The 19,899-nt window shown below is 35.6% G+C and overlaps 1 protein-coding gene across 1 annotated transcript; it reads right to left on the reverse strand.

The window, feature by feature from the left end:
- Positions 1–427: 427 nt before the first annotated feature.
- On the reverse strand, positions 428–6,295 carry LOC114302402 (uncharacterized). Its single transcript, XM_028247419.2, has 2 exons — positions 6,109–6,295; positions 428–2,738 (listed from the first exon to the last, which is right to left on the reverse strand). Exon 2 carries the CDS (start codon positions 2,720–2,722, stop codon positions 704–706), a length of 2,019 nt encoding a protein of 672 aa, XP_028103220.2. The 5' UTR covers positions 2,723–2,738; positions 6,109–6,295; the 3' UTR covers positions 428–703.
- Between the last annotated feature and the right edge of the window lie 13,604 nt (positions 6,296–19,899).

The raw sequence follows: 19,899 nt of genomic DNA on the forward strand, positions 1-19,899 counted from the left end.
TATTTGGTTCGTTATTTTGAGTTTTCCACAACTTTGGTTTGAAGATTTTTGTTTGTCTATTTGGTGAGGTCTTTTCTCTTGTTTATTTGTGATTATTTGAAATTCACCTAAGGGTGGTTTTGTGAGACCATTCGGGTCTCATTTGTAATCGTTTGGAAACTTATTTGGTTGATAGTAGAATCGGATTTCGATCCCGTGGACGTAAAAATTCTTGTGATTGATTTACTTGTGGGGAATCACATATTTTCCCTAACATGATCTTGGTGGGGTTTCTTGAATTTGGTTTTTTGAATTTATTTATTTATCAATAAATCCTCTTTCTTTGCCTTTAAAAAAAAAAAAAAAAAAAAAAAAAAAATTGGGTGAGAGGAACAACTGATACAAGAATACAAATATATATATTTTTTATATATGGAATAGCTGAATAAAACAAGCAACAAAAGTATGACCTTGAGATAAATTTCTTCTACTATAAGAGTAGAAAAGAGAAACATCAATACATTATACATAAAGGTAGAAAACTGCAATCCAAATATAACAATTACAACTAAAGCCTACTGAGGCCATCACAAAAACCATAAAAATTAAAACAATGAAACGTCATATAACATGGCAAACAACTTGAAATAATAGTTTCTCCTAAAGATGCAAAACAATCCAAACAATATCCTTTCCAAAACGTCACAGGCCCATAGTACTTATATTAGTTGCCCTGGTCCATAATCTCACGCCCAACTTTTGCAATTCCTCCAACCAAATCTCTCATTCCTCTTTCAAACTGCTTTGGGTCAGTAGTTGGTTGAAACGTAATTCCCTCTGACCTTTTTCTTACGCCAAAGTGCATAAGTAGAAGCCAAACATGAGTGACAAATTGTCCACCACGTCTAAGCTCTTGAACATGGTTTTTCACTGGGCAATGACTCGCGGCGTAACATAACATCTCCACCCACACATTACTCATGATCTTCCACCTGTTCTCTTTATCCATCAAACTACGTACAAGTTTGTGTATGTTGTTTATTGTCACATTGTCGGAGACCAATTCTCTCTGAAGCAGCAACTTATACGGTTCAACTTTAGATGACGCAGATTCTCTTGCTTCAAAAAATTTCTTCACTTTAGTATAAGCCTGCAGAACCTTGGCATCATTGTTACAGAATGGTAAACCAGAACGACATATGAATAGAAGATACATCATGTAATATGATAATGTTTTGGTTGCTTCTATTTCATCTGTGACCAACCTAGAACCTTCCAACTCTGAATGATAGCAAACATCTGTAGCAACATGCCAAACGACAATACTTTCCTCAAATTCTAGATCGATAATCCACTTAAACTCATCTAGATATCCATAACTCCCAAGGGTCCACTCACTTATTTTCATAGTTGAAACCTGAGATGTTTCAACTTCTGAAATATGTTTTGCCTTCTGCTGAAGCTGATTGATGATTAGTTCTTTCAAACTAGGATGTATTGGGCTCGATGGCAAGCAGAATCTCGCCAACATTTTTTCCCTACCACAAAAATGCTCCACAATATCATTGAACATTTTCGACTTCTTTTTGATGCAGAAATTCAACAAGCTGAATTGTCCCATAAGTTCAGACCACCTTTTACTTTTAAAGATCGGAAGTTCATGGAGATCAAAAATTGGTGTGACCAACTTACTCGGATAATGCTTACATGCCCAGACAATTGCCCAATCTGAACCAAGTTGCTCAAGAACCCCAGCTATCTCTAAGAGAAGTGCTCCGGCAAGCAGAGTTATGGTAATTGGAAGATCAATGTGCAAATCTGCAGGAGGCTTAAGAGGGTTTTTCAACTTGATAACCAACAATGTTAAAACCACAACAATGCAAGACATGCTAATAAATCTGAGAATACTTCCCCACAATGTAAAAATTGTGCCGATTTTGCTAAAAAGCATGTCATACATCAACCCCAACTCAATCTCAATTAATTTGAAAGTATTGTGAACACTACCCCTTTCAACCACCAATTCGTGGAATTCTTTTACCAATTTTTCTAATTCGGACCTATCAGGCTCATAATTGAGAGCATGAGGTTTTAAGATATGGAGATAGGAATATGCTTGCAGCACTAGCTTTCCATTAGGTCGGAGTGCTTGTGCATTACTAAATTTGCTAATTGTGGATTGATCCAACTCAACAAAACCCTCATACTTTTCCATAGCTCTTGACTTGATCACCCACACTCTCTCTCCATACTTAAGAAGTCCAGGAAAAAGCAGCAACAAGGTTAGGAGATAGAACACATACGTTCTATCCCATGTAAGATACGTGATATAAACTGTTCTTAGACCTAGTGTAAGTAGTCCTGTTAGGTGTTTCAACCACATCTGATTTTCTTCCAAGCGTAAGATAGTCATAGTATCTGGACCTCCAAGAAAGAATAAGATTATCGGTGCCCATAAACCCTTCAACAGATTGACTGCATCAATATCCTGATCATTACCTTGAAGCTTGGAGAGCTTTCCAAGAGCAAGTGTTGCAAACAAGTCAGAGAGCAAGTAAATAAGCCAAACAATTGTAACGATCATCATTCCCATTGTACTCTTTCTGCGAAGTCGTCCGAAAACATGAAGGTATAATTGAGTCAAGAGGATGCATACAACTAAAGCCCTCAAGTCCCAATGATCCCATCTTTTCCTTAATTCTGCACGACCACGGCCATACATACATGTCCTGATGCACGGCATGATTATCTCTTCTATGCTACAAAGGTGGATGGAAAAATAAAAATGAAAAAAGTTAAACAAAATTAATTACAATCCTGCTAAAATGTGCAATGAATATGAGAGAGTGCCCTACACTTACATCTCTCTCATTTGGTATGTGTGTGTGTCAAGAGTTTCTAGTGCAATTCAAGTTGCCGCCTCGTACATAATCTTTCATAAAAATGTGAATACTCTCCATTGGACGTCACACATTAAAAGGGCTAATAATGGTGATGCATCAAAGGTTGCAATACCACCTATAAGAGTTTTATGGATCAAACATTTTTACTCTCAAAAGTTAAAATTTGTTACAAAAAATATTCAGATAGTACTTCATGTCGCTGTGAGAGTCGTCACTAAAAGGTCTCGTTCCAAAAAGTAAAAAAATAGACTTTCAGTAACAAATTTTGAAAATATCACCAATAAATGCACTTTTATGAACAAAACAATTTGGTGCAAAAAATGTTTACTTTTAAAACAAAAATTTTAAAAATATTTCATCTTATAAAAATTATTTTGTCTTTAAATTTTAAACAATCAAATATTTGTTTTTTCTCATTTAAATTCCTAAAAGTTTTTAAATATTTCACTACTTAACACTTACTTTCTTGGAACATGACCAAGTATCCAGTATTTTGAATATTTTAAAATATTTTTTTACACATCTTGAACATTACATCGGGAATCATAATAATTGATTCAAATATGATTATTACTTCTTAGAAAAAGAATTAAAAAGAAAAAATAAATTATAGTTATTCTAAAATTATAAACACATAAATATCAAAATGAAAAGGTTTTATGAATTCTAAAAGCATGTACAAGAAAACTAAATTGATAATGTGCATGGGTATGCATAAGAATTGGCCCTAACTAAACATAGAGCAATGGAAAAGTCTACTAATCATGAAAATGTGTCAAGAAAGTTATTATAAAAAGAGATGGTTTGGTTGAAATTGAATTAATTGGTTTGGTTGAGATTTAATTAATTAGTGTATTGCAGGATCTATACATTTGGATGATATATAATATTATGGATAAATTACGAGCAAACCATAATAATTGGATTTAATTTTTATTAAGTTCTATCAATTCGTTGTTGAAAGTTAATACTAATAGAATCGTTGCTAAAAAAAAAATTGTGACAATTTCTAAATTTGTCGCTAAAACTAACACTTAGTGACATTTTTTGTGATGATATTCTAAATCTATCGCTAAAAACTAATTGGAATGGAAGGAGGGTACCGCATGACAACTCGACTAATGACCTATCCAAAAGGGATCTACGTTGAGAAATTCTTTTGCATCTTAGGAGGGTACCACATGGCATTGCCCAGTCCACTAATCACAAATGTAGATATTTTTTACTGTCTCTCAAACACTCAACATACATACAATAGACTCTACTGTCAAATCCAATCACAATAGAGGAAGGTATCACATGATATCTACACTACTGGCACCAAAAAATTCCTTCTAGGTTGGTTTAGCCTGACTTTGTCGAGTTTAAAGTGTTAGAAAGAGAGATAACTTTATTATTTATAATGCTTGGATAAAATATTGAAATGTTAACAACAGACTCATTTAAAAATTGAAGGCAACTCTTGGATTGGATGACAATGTTTCAGCCTGTAGGGCCACCATAGGTCACACTTTGATGATTTGAATTGTTTATTTTTTAGACCACAATGTATTGATCATTCATGAAAAAAATTAGATCAATCTGATAACCGTAGACACATTAATTTATTGCATTTGTCTCTCAAGATATGAATGTTTTAATTTTCAAATAATATTTGTTGTTTATTTTTTTTGCAACTAAGGCCTCGTTTGGCAAGCAGACATTTTAGCCTAAAAGTCAAAAAGTCGTTAAAAAAACTAAAAAGGCAACAAATAACAAATATTCATTTCCATTCCCTCTACATTTTGCACAATTATTTTTATTATTTTTTTATTTGTAAAAAATCAAAAATTATGCCAAACATATGAATATTAGTTTTTTTTTCATCTTATATTTTAGCAAAAAAATAAAAAAGTTACTAAAAAAATCTTATTCCCAAATGACTCCAAATACCATAAACTAACATGTCTCCCAAAATATAAAATCGATCTACTTTTTTTTTTCCCCCATAAATGATCTATACATCGTAGTCTAAAAAATAAATGATTTAAATTATCAAAGTGTGACCCATGATAAGCCACATTGGTCAAAACAGTGCCTATGAACTAGAGAGGAGCTGCCTCATAAAAATTTAAGCTGTTAGAGGGATGTTTGTATTATCTCCCCAACACTAGGCCAACCTTGGACAAATTTACATGCATAATATTGAGGTAGTTTAGTCAAACTCTATCGGTGTCACTCTATTAGTATGCATGGCTTCATCATGTTATATATATACACACAGTAGCGATAAGTAAAAATATAAATAAATAAATAAATAATAAAGAAATTGATATCATAATATATAAATTATTTAAATATTAAGTATGTTCTTAATGAAACTTAAGTTCTTAAGTTCAAATCTTACTTATATTATAGCATAATAATTTTTTATTTTAGCATATAAAAATCTGTCACGTGACATAAGGAGAAGGTTTGAAAGTTTGGACATCAAGTACGGTGTTCACATATATATGATAGTATAAATAGATAGACATATATACACGGATGGACCTATACAGAGTGGAAAAGGGGGGTTGATTGTCCCTCTTCCAGTTTCAAAAACCTTTTTACCATATTAGTACTAACTATTGAATTTTTGCAAACTACATGCTATATGTGTATATATATACAAGGATGGACTTACAGAATTGTAAAATGGGGGTGATTGTCCCTTGCAATTTCAAAAACCTTTTTACCATATTAGTAACTAATGAATTTTCACAATCTACATAGGCTCACCATCCCTAGGTGTTAAATTTTCATAATTTTCACGCTATTTTTATTGAAAAAAACATTATTAAATATTTCAGTATTGATTATATTATAAATAGTTCTAGTGATATGAATCCGTGTCTATGCATACTCATTTATACATGAGAAGTGAGAGACTATTTCAGCAGATAATGACAAGCATTAGTGAAGATATCATCCAAACTAAGTGTTACAAGCTACCATTTAATTGTCATTCCCATATGATCATATAGTACATACAACAAATTAAAGAGTGATGAGCTACACATTGATTAGAGTGATAAACAGAATAGAATATATAGAATATTAGACATAATCTAATAATGGAAAATGTTATAGTAGTGCTCATTATTAATATTTAACTTTTTAAAATGCTAATTTAACAAGTAATCGCTAATTTTTCTTAATTAAAAATAATAATAATGAAATTGAGAAAACAGATTTTTGAACTTACCAGTTATATGATTGCAATCACTGTGTGCGTCCGCTTCTGAAGTACCGGCCGATCAGACCAATGTCAGCTTTGTTGTGAAAAAAGAAATTTTCAATAATTTTCAGACTGCATGAAGGTGATATTTGGACAAGTGTAAATCCGAGGGAGGGAGAGTGAGAGGAAAGAGAGAAAGTGTTTTGTGTGTGAGAAAGAGACTGAGCAGGTGTCATTAATTTATAGGGGTGGGTGCATACGTGTAATGCAAGTCATAAGGATTCTTGCATATTATATTCTTTTAAGAAAAATGCTATTTGGATATACACTTTTCCATCTATAGACTTTAAACCAAATTTTACTTTGGTTTGTATTGTTTTGATTTCAATAATTTGTTCTTTTTGTCCAAATTATCATCAATTTTTTTTCTATGTATATATCAAAAGAGATTGACACATGGTATAAAATTGTTAATTTTAGGATTAATTACAATTTCTATCCCTATGTTTTGGCTAAAATTTCATTATAGTCCTTATTGTTTCAATTTGAACAATTTGGTCCCTACAGTTGAAATCCAGTTTCAATGTGATCATTCTATCTAAATTATTTCTGTTTGCCTATATGTACATGTTAAAAAATTAACAAATGTCTTGAAATTGTTAATTTTATAAGCTCTAATTTGGACAAAGACTAAATTGAAACTACGTTTAAAATGTAAGGATCAAATTGTTCAATTTGAAACTATAGAGACCAAAGTGAAATTTGAATCAAACTATAAGTGTCAAAATTATAATTAACCTTTAATTTTAACATTCGAAGATATTAAATTATTCAAATTGAAACAGTAGAGACCAAAGCGAAATTTAAGTTAAGCTACAAAATTAAAAGTGTAATTTATCCAAAATCATTTTTGATAATATTAATGATATGAAAACGAAAAATACATACAAATTTTATAATTAGAATGAAGTGACCGGGCATATCATTTTAAAACAAAGGTCTATCAATTTAACTTTTATTTTTAATAATGTAATTGTCACATTATTTTTATATATATTATATGAAATTTCTATTTAATTATTTTTTTTGTTTTTTTATTTTTTTATATATTTTTTCACTTTTATGTAATATGAAACAAAATATTGTTACAAATTATTGATAAAAATGTAAAAGTGTGTAAGTGTAAAAATATCCCCGTCCTTATTTGTTAGTATTAGATACTTTTCTTTCGAAAAATGTTTGGTAACTCAAAATTTTGTGGTTCAAATGGCTCAAATTTGTCAAAACGACGTCGTTTTACACTCAAAATCTGTCAAAACGACGTCGTTTTGAGTGATTTGAGCCATTTGAACCACAAAATTTTGAGCTACTTAGCATTGTTGTTTTCTTTTTTATGGGTTATTGTATATGCTTTGATTGTGAGTATGAGAGAGATTGAACAACTGTCATTAGAATATGTACTCTACCGGATAATATTTTTTTCATGTGCACAGTGAACAACTTTTCTCAAGAATTCTTTGAACTTTCCAACTATGTTGGTACATGGAAGGGCCAAGGTATAACACACTTTATTTTTATTTTTAGTGTTTGTTGAAGCTATGATTTATATATATATATATATATGGATTTAGTCGTGATTGAAGGCACTCATAACATAATTTAACACTAATCAAAATCAATCTCTCTCATGCAATTGACCTATTGCTACTATTTCGCTCCCAATTTATATGTAACCACAATTTATTTTAGATGAATAAAAAATATTGTGCACAACAAATTATCCAAACTGACTTAAGAAAATGTAATAATTCATAAATTATTATGAACATATTCTAAAAGAGAATAAGAAATTTCTATTATGAGTGAAAGTACATCTATCTATCTATTTATTTATTTATTTTGATCGTCAAAAGAAAAATTTCAATGAAAACATGAAATTAAAGATACACAAAGCTGAAGTGCCCTAAGAGAGGTTCGAAGAGTGAACATCTCTTCTACTATTGCAACTCACACCCACACAACCAATCCCTTAGCCTATCTAGAGAAATGCTAATATACACACCCCTTTATAGGGGTGCACCATATGCATCCCTAATTATGCTATTTTATTTTTTTTAATTATGACTCATAAGATCTATAGTTATGACATTATTTTAATTAAGATTCCTAAGATCTTTAGTGATGCCTCATGTGGTGCTTGTTATGTTTATTTATTTATTTAAGTTATGACTTAAAAAATATGGAATTATGTCATTTTTTCCCTTTAATTATAAAATGCAGACATAGTCTTTCCCATCTATCTATCTATATATACTATATATTAAGCCAAATGGTCTTTTTAATCAATAGCCTTTTGAAAACTTTAATCCTTCATAGTAAATTTTTGAATTTTTTACAATTAAAAATAAATTTTAAAAATGTTATTGGCTAAGCCATTAAACTAAAAAATTTAAAAATATAAATAATTCTATAATTTATGGCTTTCAAAAAGTAAGATAAATAAAGGGGAAAAAAATTTATTTTCCTAATCTCCTTTACTAACCTCTCTCACCAATTTTCGAAAGGAAAGATTAAATTCATATCTTTCCTATTCTATCTCTCTAACCTATTATTTTTTCAAAGAAATCTTACATCAAAGTTGCTGCAATACTTTGGTTGCATAAAATAATTTAGGGTAAATTACAAAAAAAATCTCAGGATTTCACGTATTTTTCAATTTAAATCCCAGGGTTTCAATTGTAACAACTAAAACTCTAATGTTACTTTCGTGCCACAATTTAGCCCCCCTGTCCATCTCCGTCTGATTGAATTAACAGAAATCTGGGCAAAAATTTTAAACTCAAACTTGCATTGAGCCTTTGTATCTCCCTCATCATAACTCCATTTGCCTCATTTTCGAGTTGTTGGATTCATCTCATGGTTTAGTTTTCATTCCATCCCTCATACGTCTTGTTTCACCTCTTTTTATGTGCTGTCAGAGCTCCGAAAGTTGGCCAAAAGTAAGATTTTCCCCCCTTCCTCTATTTTCTATCTTTGTGTTTCTTCCTTCCTCCTTCCTTTTCTTTTCCTTCATGGCCCTTCCATCGAACTCGTGATAGCCACCGAACCTCTGAAGGTGGCAGTGCCATTGAGTGGTTAAAACTTTAGTTTCATTTTGTTCTAGAGAGAATATTCTTGGCTTAGTTTTGTAACCAAGAAAATAAGCAGCTAGAATGCTAAACGAATACATGCACTGTATTATTATTTTTATTATTATTATCGTTATGTTAAGCCTTGTTCACTTTTTTATAAGCATAAGCTCTTTTTGCATGAAACAACTCTTAATCATGTGAAAGGTGCGAGACTTTTGGGTGATGGCTTTGGTGCAACTCCGGAGATGTATAAAAAGAACCTCATTTGGGTGGTAACCAAAATGCATGTTGTGGTAGATCGTTATCACCACTCGATGGCACTGCCATCGTCAAAGGTTTGGTGGCCACCATGAGCTCGGTGGAAGGGCTATAAAGGAAGATGAACAAAGAGAAAATAATTGTAGAAACGAAGGAGGAATAAAGAAGCACGAAGATAGAAGATAGAGGGGAAAAAAGAAGAAGAGAAAAATCTTATTTTTGACAACCTTTTGGAGCTCTAACGGCACGCAAAAAGAGGCGAAATAAGGCATATGAGGGTTGGAATGAAAATTAGGCTATGAGGTGAATCCAATGACACGAAAATAAGGCGAAATAGAATTACGATGAGAGAGATACAAGGAGTTGATCATGTGGATTTGAATCTGAAATTTTTTCTTAGATTTCCGTTAGTTCAATCAGACGGAGATGGATGGGGGGCTAAACTGTGACACAGAAGTAACATCAGGGTTTTAATTATTACAATTGAAATCCTGGAATTTAATTGAAAAACGTGCAAAACCCTGAGGTGTTTTTTGTATTTGCCTAATAATTTATATGACTTGATATTCTTTTTAAAAAAATTACAATTTAGTGGAGCATTGCAAGTCTCCTTTCTGTATGGGGTGAAAGTCCCATTCCTATGCTTGGTGCAAATTGTAATAGAAAATATTATCATTTCAAGTAAAGTTATTTTGTAACTGTCCCATCTATTTATAATTTGCCAATTCATTTTTATGTTAAAAGCATACATAGTTTGTGACAAATCTTATATATCTACACTATATATTAATCAAAATGTATTTTTTATCTGAAAGACTCTATAAACATTAAACATTCATCTAATTTTGTTATTTAAAAAAATAAATGTTAAGAAATACACATAGTATAAAAATTTTAGCAGATCTAAATATTTATAATTTAAAATTTTAAAAATCTTAATATAAAAAATAAATAATAATAATAATAAAAAAAACAAACTATATCTAACCTATCATAGTTACCATCTAAAAAAAAAAACTATCATATTAGCCCATATATAATTTGAAAATTAAAAATATTTAGAAGAAAAATTCAAACGTAACTTTAGTCATATATAATTTCAAAATTTTAAAATATTTACTTTAAAATGTTTTATTTTTATTTTTGAAAACTAAAAACACATTTGGCATTTCAAAAATTAAGAATTTTTTAGGCATCAAAATATTTATGACACATTTATTAATTAAAAAAAATTCCGTATGGCACATGTGAAAAGAATTTTTTTTTTTTTTTTAAATACATGTCTAATGTATATTTATAGGTCGCATCCAATAAATACACACAAAAAGGAATGGTTGATATAGGGTAATGAATTATTATAGTTGATTCATTCAAATTTACAAAAAAATAAAAAAAATCTAACCATTCGTGCAGAAAATAAGGAAAGAGATGGAGAGAGATGGGAAGTGAATTGCAAATGGTTAGAGCATCTCTAATGGTATTTACTATAATACCATTGCTATTGTTATAATTTGGCAATGAATAGTAGTAATTTGTCAAATTATAGCAATAGTACACATATTATTTTGGCAAATCTCAACTAACTTTCCTTCCAAGTTTGTAGGTGTTGTTTGGATATAGGTTTTTTAGTAATTTTTTTTGGTTTATTTTTTGTCTTTTATAACCTTTTTTTAACTATTTTTAAGAGACTTCTTTTTGTCGCTGGCGGTTTTTCTACCTTGTCTCTTCTTCGCTTCAAGAGGTATGGTCTATTTCTTAAACTTGATATAAGTTTGGTAGTGTATTTGTAGTGTATTTTTGTAAAAAGATCATGTTGTTATTAGATTGATTTTGGAATTTTGTTTTAGGGGATTGAGGGTTTTATTGAATTGGGAGTTGTTCGGTTATGATTTTGTTACCAAATCTATTTTTGGTATATAAAATTGCATGTGGGTTTCTAAAAGTGAAAAAAAGTTTCAATTTGTGAAAAGCCCTAAATGATATTGTTTTTGGGTGTTGGTTGGATTTTCAGAAAATGATTTGGTTGGAAAGAAAATGTTGGGAGATTTTGTAAGTAATGAGTATTGTTACTCTTTTGGAAATCTTGGGATGTTGGGATATTTATATAAGATGTGGAAATGTAATTTTAAAATTAGTAGATTGTATACTTGTATCGTTATCTTTTAATTATTGCGTTAGAGATAATCGTTTTGACTATCTGTGCAAAATAGTATTGTCGTGTGTTAAAAATTGCACGTGGACTAGGCAAATTGAAATATTTCAGAAATCAAACATATCATGGTACATGTCATGGATTTTGGAAAACTGTAAGTTTTGAAAAGGTTATTTTGAGAATTTTCATATTATATTTTGAAAATATTTCGTATCATTTTGAAAATATTATTTTTGGAACACATGTATTGTGTAATTAAAAGGGTGAATAAAGTGGTAAAGCTATGAAGGGGTGTTAGGGCACAATTAAATTGGCATGCGTGTCCACAGTGTGAGACTGGAAACCCGTGCGGTAGGTGCTGATTCGATCTGGATAATCCTGGTAAAATTGCATAGTGACTTGTACAATTACTATTATGAACACTAGTCCTAAAGATTTACCCATTTATTTATTATCGTTTTGATTTGAAAATGATTTTTTGACACTATTTAGCAATGTATTTGTTGTTGTTTAGCGATGTATTCGCCTTTGGTTTAGAAATGTATTTGCTAGTTGGTATTGAGATATATAGACTTGTTTTGGAAATGGTTTTATCAAATAGATGTTTTGATTCTGGGAAAACGTTTTGAATAAATGAAAGATTTTGATGATTGGAAAGAAAAGATTTTTGTTGAGAAACCAGACAGGTTTTGAAAATGCATTGGGCATATTATATATATGTATAGCATTCATGATCATTTATGCTAGTAGAATATATTTAGTTTTTGAAATATTCTCTACTGGGTTTTATGCTTACCCTACTTGACTGAAAATGTTTTCAAGTGTGTTATATGTACGGATATGGAATGAAACATTCGGGTTGTGATTGGAGCTGAGTAGGATGGTTCCATTAAATGTAGGCCTTGGGCCATTTATTTTATTTATTAGGCCACGTGTCATTCTTGTAAGGGTTTCACCCTTATATGTGATGTAAGCATTTGGACATTTTGATTTTCTATATAACATCATTGTATGTTTTATAATAATTGAGAGGGTAATTTGTGACCAAATTGGGCAGAGCTAGGATAAGGATGGACCGCGCTATAAGGCCAAGAAAACATCTTCGTATTTCAGATTTGGGCTGAAGTAATGATCTGGGTAACGTGCCCCTAGACTTTCTGCGTCATACTGGTCAGGGGTGGATTACCAACGGCATGATCTGGCGGTCATAGACCGAGGTATCAGTGGAAATTGGACCGAGCTAAAGGATAGCTCGGCAGGGTGTCATTTCAAAGTCAAGGCTGACTGAATTGACTTAATTAGCACTGAGCAGTGTAAGCACGGTTAAATCTTGTGCCAGTCGAGGTAAGAGTTGCAACTATCTCATTTAGGTTAGCAGTGAGTAAGGAGTTATTAGGATAGACATTATCCTTGGGAGTGTGATTCCTAGGAGGACTCTTATGATGAGAGTTGGTGTACTAGGATTGTGCCATGTAGAATCTACAAAAACTCATGACAAAACCTATGTACAGGTATCACAATTCTCATCCTAGAATACATAGAGTTTTTTGTGTCTATTGTTTATTTGCTGACTTAGGCATCAGAGAGGTTTTCAGCACACACTCGCCGGCTAGCTTACGTTTGTGTTTTCAAGTGACAAAGCGACGACGTTTGGAAACGTACAAACTTGATCAACAGAATTATATGAGAAGATTATTTCGTGCTCGTACAATTGGCATCGTCTGTGGGAAGCAATCACAAAGAACAAACCTCTTGATTAAGTTTTCTTTCAACTGATTTTAATGGCGCACAATGAAGACTTGCCACACTCTGCTATTGATGAGCAAACCCTGAAGAGGGCGGGAGGCGCGAAGGCTTTCCTTTTATCTCGCCCATGACAGAGTTAGATCCCCAGCAACGGAACCCGCGCAGGGACATACGAGAATGATGGGGCTCCAGTCCTCATTGCTCCAAAAGCCTTGAAAGGCAGAGGCGGAGGTTGGATCCTCAGGTCTTAGAAGATCAGATAAGGGAGCAAGACGAATTGATACGGGTGATGGCGATAAACATGGAGACAATGAAGTGCCAGATAAAAGGAAAATGGGTGACAACAGAGGAGGGGCGCAAAGGTAACACACGCTCTTACCACTCAGAAGATCGTGATAGACAAGTCACACCATCACAAGCTGAAAGTACAAGCCTCAGGATAAGCGATACACAATCAAGGACTTCCAGGACTCGTTACTCCAGGTCTGAGAGAACAAGGACTGAAAGGTCTTACAAGGGAGGAAGCAATTATCGGCCCTCGTATTCGCACCAAACGACATCTAGGCACACGGAATTGCCTAGGTCGGCGGACCTGCAGACAGTGCTTGAGGAAAGGGCTCGAAGGAGAGAAGACACTCAGGCTCGCAACCCTTGCAGAGTCTTCACACTACAACGGTTGGCTCCTAGAATACATGGGAGTGTTGAGGTTGGAATGCCAGAGCCACGCCTTGCCTATGAACCAGCAGATAAAGCGTTAGCAAGGTTGCAGAGCTTGTCGTTCGTTCCGGTGATAGAGAATGCACTATTACCCTTAGGCTTCCACCAGCCCAAATTCACTATTTATGAGGGAAAATCGGACCTTTACATGCACTTTCGCCACTTTCGCTAGGTTATGGCAGTGTATCTGTAAAACGAGGCTCTAATGTGTATCTTGTTTCCTTCCAGCCTTGGTGACCTGGGTTTAACATGGTTTGAAAGGTTGCCAGAAGGTAGCATAGCTTCATGAGCGCAACTAGCGGAGGCATTTGTGACCAGATTGAGAACGAACACCAAGGCGCCTGTAGAGATTGACCAGCTTCTCTCCATATACATGGGTGAGAAGGAAACATTGAGGTCTTACACTAATCGGTATTGAGAGACTTTTAATTGGATTGGAGATTGCCCCACAAACCTAGCTATCGCACAGTACAAATGAGGTTTGCCTGCAGGCAATGAATTGAGAGATTTAATGACGATGACTCCACCCCTCACAATGGAGGCCCTAATGGAAAGAGTGCATCAGCACATCCGGATAGAAGAAGATGTCGCACGCACCAATGCAAAATCTGGCACAACAGCAATGTTAGACAGAAAACTTGCGGCAAAAGTAAACACGGTCGGGCGAGAAGAACAACCGACCAAGAATGGACGAGGCATACGAGCCAATAGAGAGGACTCCCAAGTAAGGAAGTTGAGAGTCTGCACCGCCATTACCACGGTATTCAATAAACCTACCTACTAGATTCTTAGCGAGTTACACGATGAACCTTTCGTTCGGCAGCCAGCCAAGTTAGGAGAAGCGCAAAGGGGCTACGATGATAGGTACCGTTGCACCTTCCATAATGAAAAGGGGCACTGAACTGAAAATTGTACACCATTGAGGCAACATTTGGAGGAGTTAGTAGCCGCAGGCCACTTGGACCAGTATATAGAGGAGGGAACACAGCCGATCCCCAGGACCGCAATAGGCCGGATGGGATGCCGGTCGACGGTCTACCCCAAGGCATAATCAACGTAATACATGGGATCATCGAACCTAAACGGGTATGTGAGCTAAGAGGGATGATAAAAAAGGCTGAGCACTTGAGAGAGGTACTAAGTGCACAACCTACTGTCAAAAGGGAAAAAACAGAGGCAATGAACATCATCTTCTTTTCTGACAAAGATTTAGCAAGGTTACAATGCCCTTACAACGATGCACTGGTGGTTACTTTGCACGTCAAGAACTTCGACATCAAGCGGATCCTAATTGACCAAGGGAGCTCCTGCGAGATAATATACTACGAGACCTTCAAGTAACTAAAATTGGAGGACAGAGACCTGACACCCGCAACATCTCCCTTAGTCGGCTTCAACTCAAGGCCAGAATGGCTAGTGGGTAAGATAATTCTGCCAGTTAAGGCATGAACGATGACAAAACAGGTGGAATTCTGGGTATTGAAAATCTCTTCCACTTAAAACATAATCTTGGGAAATACACGCTATGCGAGCAGTGGCATCGACCTACCACCAAGTAATACGGTTCCCCAATGAGATCGGAATGATTGAAGAAGTCTTGGGGGACCAAATCATGTCAAAACGGTGCTTCATTATGGTAAACGGAAGACGGGCTGCAAAAGGATTTGTACAAATGGTAGAAAAGTTAGAAAGCAACGAGATGTTCGCAGACGTCGGCAAAGCAGCCGAATAGAAAGCAGTGGAAGACTTGGTAGAGGTAAAGATAGATGAAAAGAACCCAGAAAAGTTCTTTTTACTAGGCTCGTCTCTGTCCAGCACCAAGAGAATAGAGATCATGGAATTTTTGACCTCTAACATCGAAGTGTTTGCCTGGATGCCGTATGACATGCCTGGCATTGACCCCAATTTCATCTGCCATCTACTCAATGTCCACCAAATTGCCAGACCAATTATACAGCGAACTTGTTGATAGGCACTCCACCACGCAGAGATAGTAGCGAAAGAAGTGGAAAACCTGCTGGAAGCAGGGGCAATTAGAGAAGTACACTATCCTAGGTGGATTTCGAACACTATAGTGGTACCAAAAAAGAACGGCAAATGGCGCGTTTGCGTGGACTACAAAATAGTTAACAAAGTATGCCCAAAAGACAGCTTTTCCCTACACGAATAGACCAACTGGTGGACCTAAAAGCAAGGCATAACCGACTTAGCTTTCTTGATGCATATTGCGGTTACCATCAGATCGCTATGTATGAACCGGGTCAGGAGGTCACATCGTTTACAACACCCAAAGGACTACATTGTTACAAGGTCATACCCTTTGGCCTAAAAAATGCAGAGGGAACATTCCAACGGATGATCACTAAAATATTTGAACTATTGTTAGGCAGAATAATGGAGGCTTACATAGATGATATGGTGGTCAAAAGTAGAGACAAGGGGGACCATCGCAAGAACCTAGGTGAGATGTTTCAAATTTTGAAGTCCCACAAGTTGTGACTGAACGCATCTAAGTGCGCATTCAGCGTGTGGTTAGGAAAATTCCTGGGTTTTCTAGTGACCAACCAGGGTATAAAAGCTGATCCCTCTCAGATCAAAGCCATCCAAGATCTGGAAAGGCCCAACACAGTCAAGAAGGTGCAGCATCTCACTGGCCTGACAGCCGCACTAAACCGATTCATAAGTCGGTCATCAAACAGGTATCGACTGCTCTTCTAGGCACTTAAGGCCAAGTTTGAATGGGATAATGAGTGCGACCGCGCCTGGAAAGCTTGAAAGACTACATGACCTCTCCTTCATTGTTAGTAACCCCACTATCAGGAGAGGAGCTCTTTTTGTACTTAGCAGTTTTCTAACATGCAGTTAGCGTAGTGTTGGTAAGAGCTGAGGGAATACAACACCTGTCCATCTTTTATGTAAGCAAAAAATTCCTAGGTGCTAAAACAAGGTACCTCCCGTTGGAAAAGCTGGCTTCAAGAAAATTGTCACACTACTTCCATGCCCACACCATGATTGTCTTAACGGCCTTCTCCTTAAAAGCCTTGTTTGAGAGGGCGAATTTTCTGGACGAATCTTGAAATGGGCAGTGGAGTTGGAGCAGTTTGACATTAAGTTTCAACCAAGAACCGCAATAAAGGCCCAAGCTTTGGTAGACTTCGTGGCCGAGTTCTCACCAAGAAGTCATCACGTTTACCCAATCAACTTGACTGAGGCAACCGAAAGAAGGGGGAGATGGAAGAAGGAACAGACTGCAACATTACTAGCAAGGACTCACCCAAAAGTAAAGTCTTGAGATAGTCAAACAGTAAGGATCAAAGCCCAATGGCAGACAATAACCTGGAAGAAGGCATTAGCAACGCCCCTGATTCCAAGACATCATCAGATCCCTCCACTTGTTGGAAGCTATTCGTCGGAGAGATGTGGAAACTATTCATGGATGGAGCATCCAACAGGCACGGTGCAGGACTTGGCATAGTCCTCATCTCACCGGATGGCCTAACAATTAAACATACAGTCAACCTTGGCTTCCTAGCATCCAACAAGCATTGCTAGCAAGTTTGAAATCAGCACTTCGCAAGAAGGCCACCGAGCTGATAGTGTACAGTGACTCCCAGCTGGTAGTCATCTAGATTTCAGGCAACTACGATGCAAAAGATGATAGAATGGCTAAGTACCAAGAGTTGGTCAGCAAGGAGATCAAAAAGTTTGAAGTAGTTCGGATAGAGCAAATCGGTCGGGAGAAAAATAGTAAAGCGGAAGAGCTGGCCGGTTTTACGTCAATGGTAGATACATCTATCCCACACACATTGTTGATTGACTTCCTATCCAGACCAAGTATTGAAGAGCTCGAAATAGCCGAAGCATGTTGTGCTGAGCTAGGCCCTTCCTGGATAGATCCAATCATAGTGTTTTTAAAAGATGGCATCTTACCTGAAGAAAAGAAAGAAGCCAACAAAATTAGAACAAAATCATAGCGATTTTGGCTCTCCCCATTACTAATATTGTACAAAAAATCCTTCACAGGACCTTACTTGAAGTGTGTCCATCCCAGCAACGTTGAGGCATTTTTGTTCGAGATACATGAGGGCGTTTGCAGAAGCCACCAAGAGAGAAGATCGCTAGCCTACCGAGTAATTTCACGAGGGTATTGGTGGCCGTACATGCAAGAAGATTCAGAGAAACATGTCAAGAAGTGTGAGAAATGCCAGAAATTCACATATCAAATACATCAACCAGATAGAGAGCTCCTACTTTTAACCAGCCCGTGGCCCTTTGCAATGTGGGGCCTAGATATAGTGGGACCACTCCCAACTGTGCCAGGCAACAGAAAGTTTTTTCTCGCAGTAACGGATTACTTCACAAAGTGGGTAAAGACAGAAGCACTCACATCTACAAAAGAAGAAGACGTCAATAAGTTCATTTGGCAGAACATCATAACTCGGTTCGGCATATCCAAGGCTTTAATATCCGACAATGGCACTCAGTTTGATAGCAAAATCTTTAGGGGCTTTTGCGAAGAATACAAAATAGAATTCTACAACTTTACACCGACGTACCCCCAAGTTAATGGCCAGGCTGAGGCTTTCAACAAAATAGTCTTAGACAGTCTGAAGAAGAGGTTGGAAAGAGTAAAAGACAAGTGGGCTAAGGAGCTTCCCCATGTTTTATGGGCCTACCTTACCACACATCGGCGGTCAATTGGTGAAACACGTTTTTCACTGGCCTATGACATGGAGGCAGTAATCCCACTGGAAGTGGGTCTCCCTACTATTAGAAGCGAGAATTTTTATCCAAACTTGAATGGTGAGGCTATAGCCCTCGAACTCGACCTTGTAGAAGAAAGAAAAGAAAGGGCATTAGTGCACATTGCCTCTTATCAACAAGAGTTATTCAAAAAATACAACAAAATAGTGCACCTAAGGCAATTCAAGATTGGAGATTGAGTACTACGTAAAGTAATGAGCAACACTTTGGTACCTGGAGATGGCAAGTTAGGGCCTAACTGGGAAGGACCATACAAAGGGATTGGTTTAGCAGGAAAATGAGCGTATCACCTAGAAGATATGGACAACAAAGCTATTCCCAGGCCATGAAACACGACCAATCTCAAAGTATTTTATTTTTAGCTTTTTCTTAAAAACACTTGTAATTTTTCTTTTTCAATAAAACAAGTAGACTTTTTTCTAGCAAAATTCTTTCCTCTGTTTATAAAAGTGGTTCGTACTTATTGTCGACTGGGGGCAACCAAGAAGATTGGCAGGCTTGACCAATACTTTTTCTTCTTCAGCCGAGATAAGGATCTAGGCCCAAAAAGGTTGGCAGGTTTGACCAACACTTTTTGACTAACACTTTTCTTTCTTCAGCCGAGATAAGGAACTAGGCTGAGGAAGGTTGGCAGGTTTGACCAACACTTTTCTTTCTTCAACAGAGATAAGGATCTAGGCCCAAGAAGGTTGGTAGGTTTGACCAACACTTTTTCTTTTTTAGTCGAGATAAGAATCTAGGCTCAAGACGGTTGGCAGGTTTGACCAACACTTTTCTTTCTTTAGCTGAGATAAGGATCTAGGCTGAAAAAGGTTGGCAGGTTTGACCAACACTTTTCTTTCTTCAGCCGAGTTAAGGATCTAGGCTGAAGAAGGTTGGTAGGTTTGATCAACACTTTTCTTTCTTTAGCCGAGATAAAAAACTAGGCTGAAGAAGGATGATAGGTTTGACCAACACTTTTATTTCTTTAGCCGAGATAAGGATCTAGGCTGAAAAAGGTTAGCAGGTTGATCCACATCTTTTTAGCCAAGATAAAAAATCAAGGCAAAT

The sequence above is a fragment of the Camellia sinensis genome, chromosome 2 (genome assembly GCF_055761805.1).
Source record: "Camellia sinensis isolate YWXY chromosome 2, ASM5576180v1, whole genome shotgun sequence".
In the NCBI taxonomy this organism is placed as follows: Eukaryota; Viridiplantae; Streptophyta; class Magnoliopsida; order Ericales; family Theaceae; genus Camellia; species Camellia sinensis.

Excerpts from the sequence above, each read along its gene's own strand:
- LOC114302402 (XM_028247419.2), bottom strand. The coding sequence starts at position 2,722 with ATGCCGTGCATCAGGACATGTATGTATGGCCGTGGTCGTGCAGAATTA.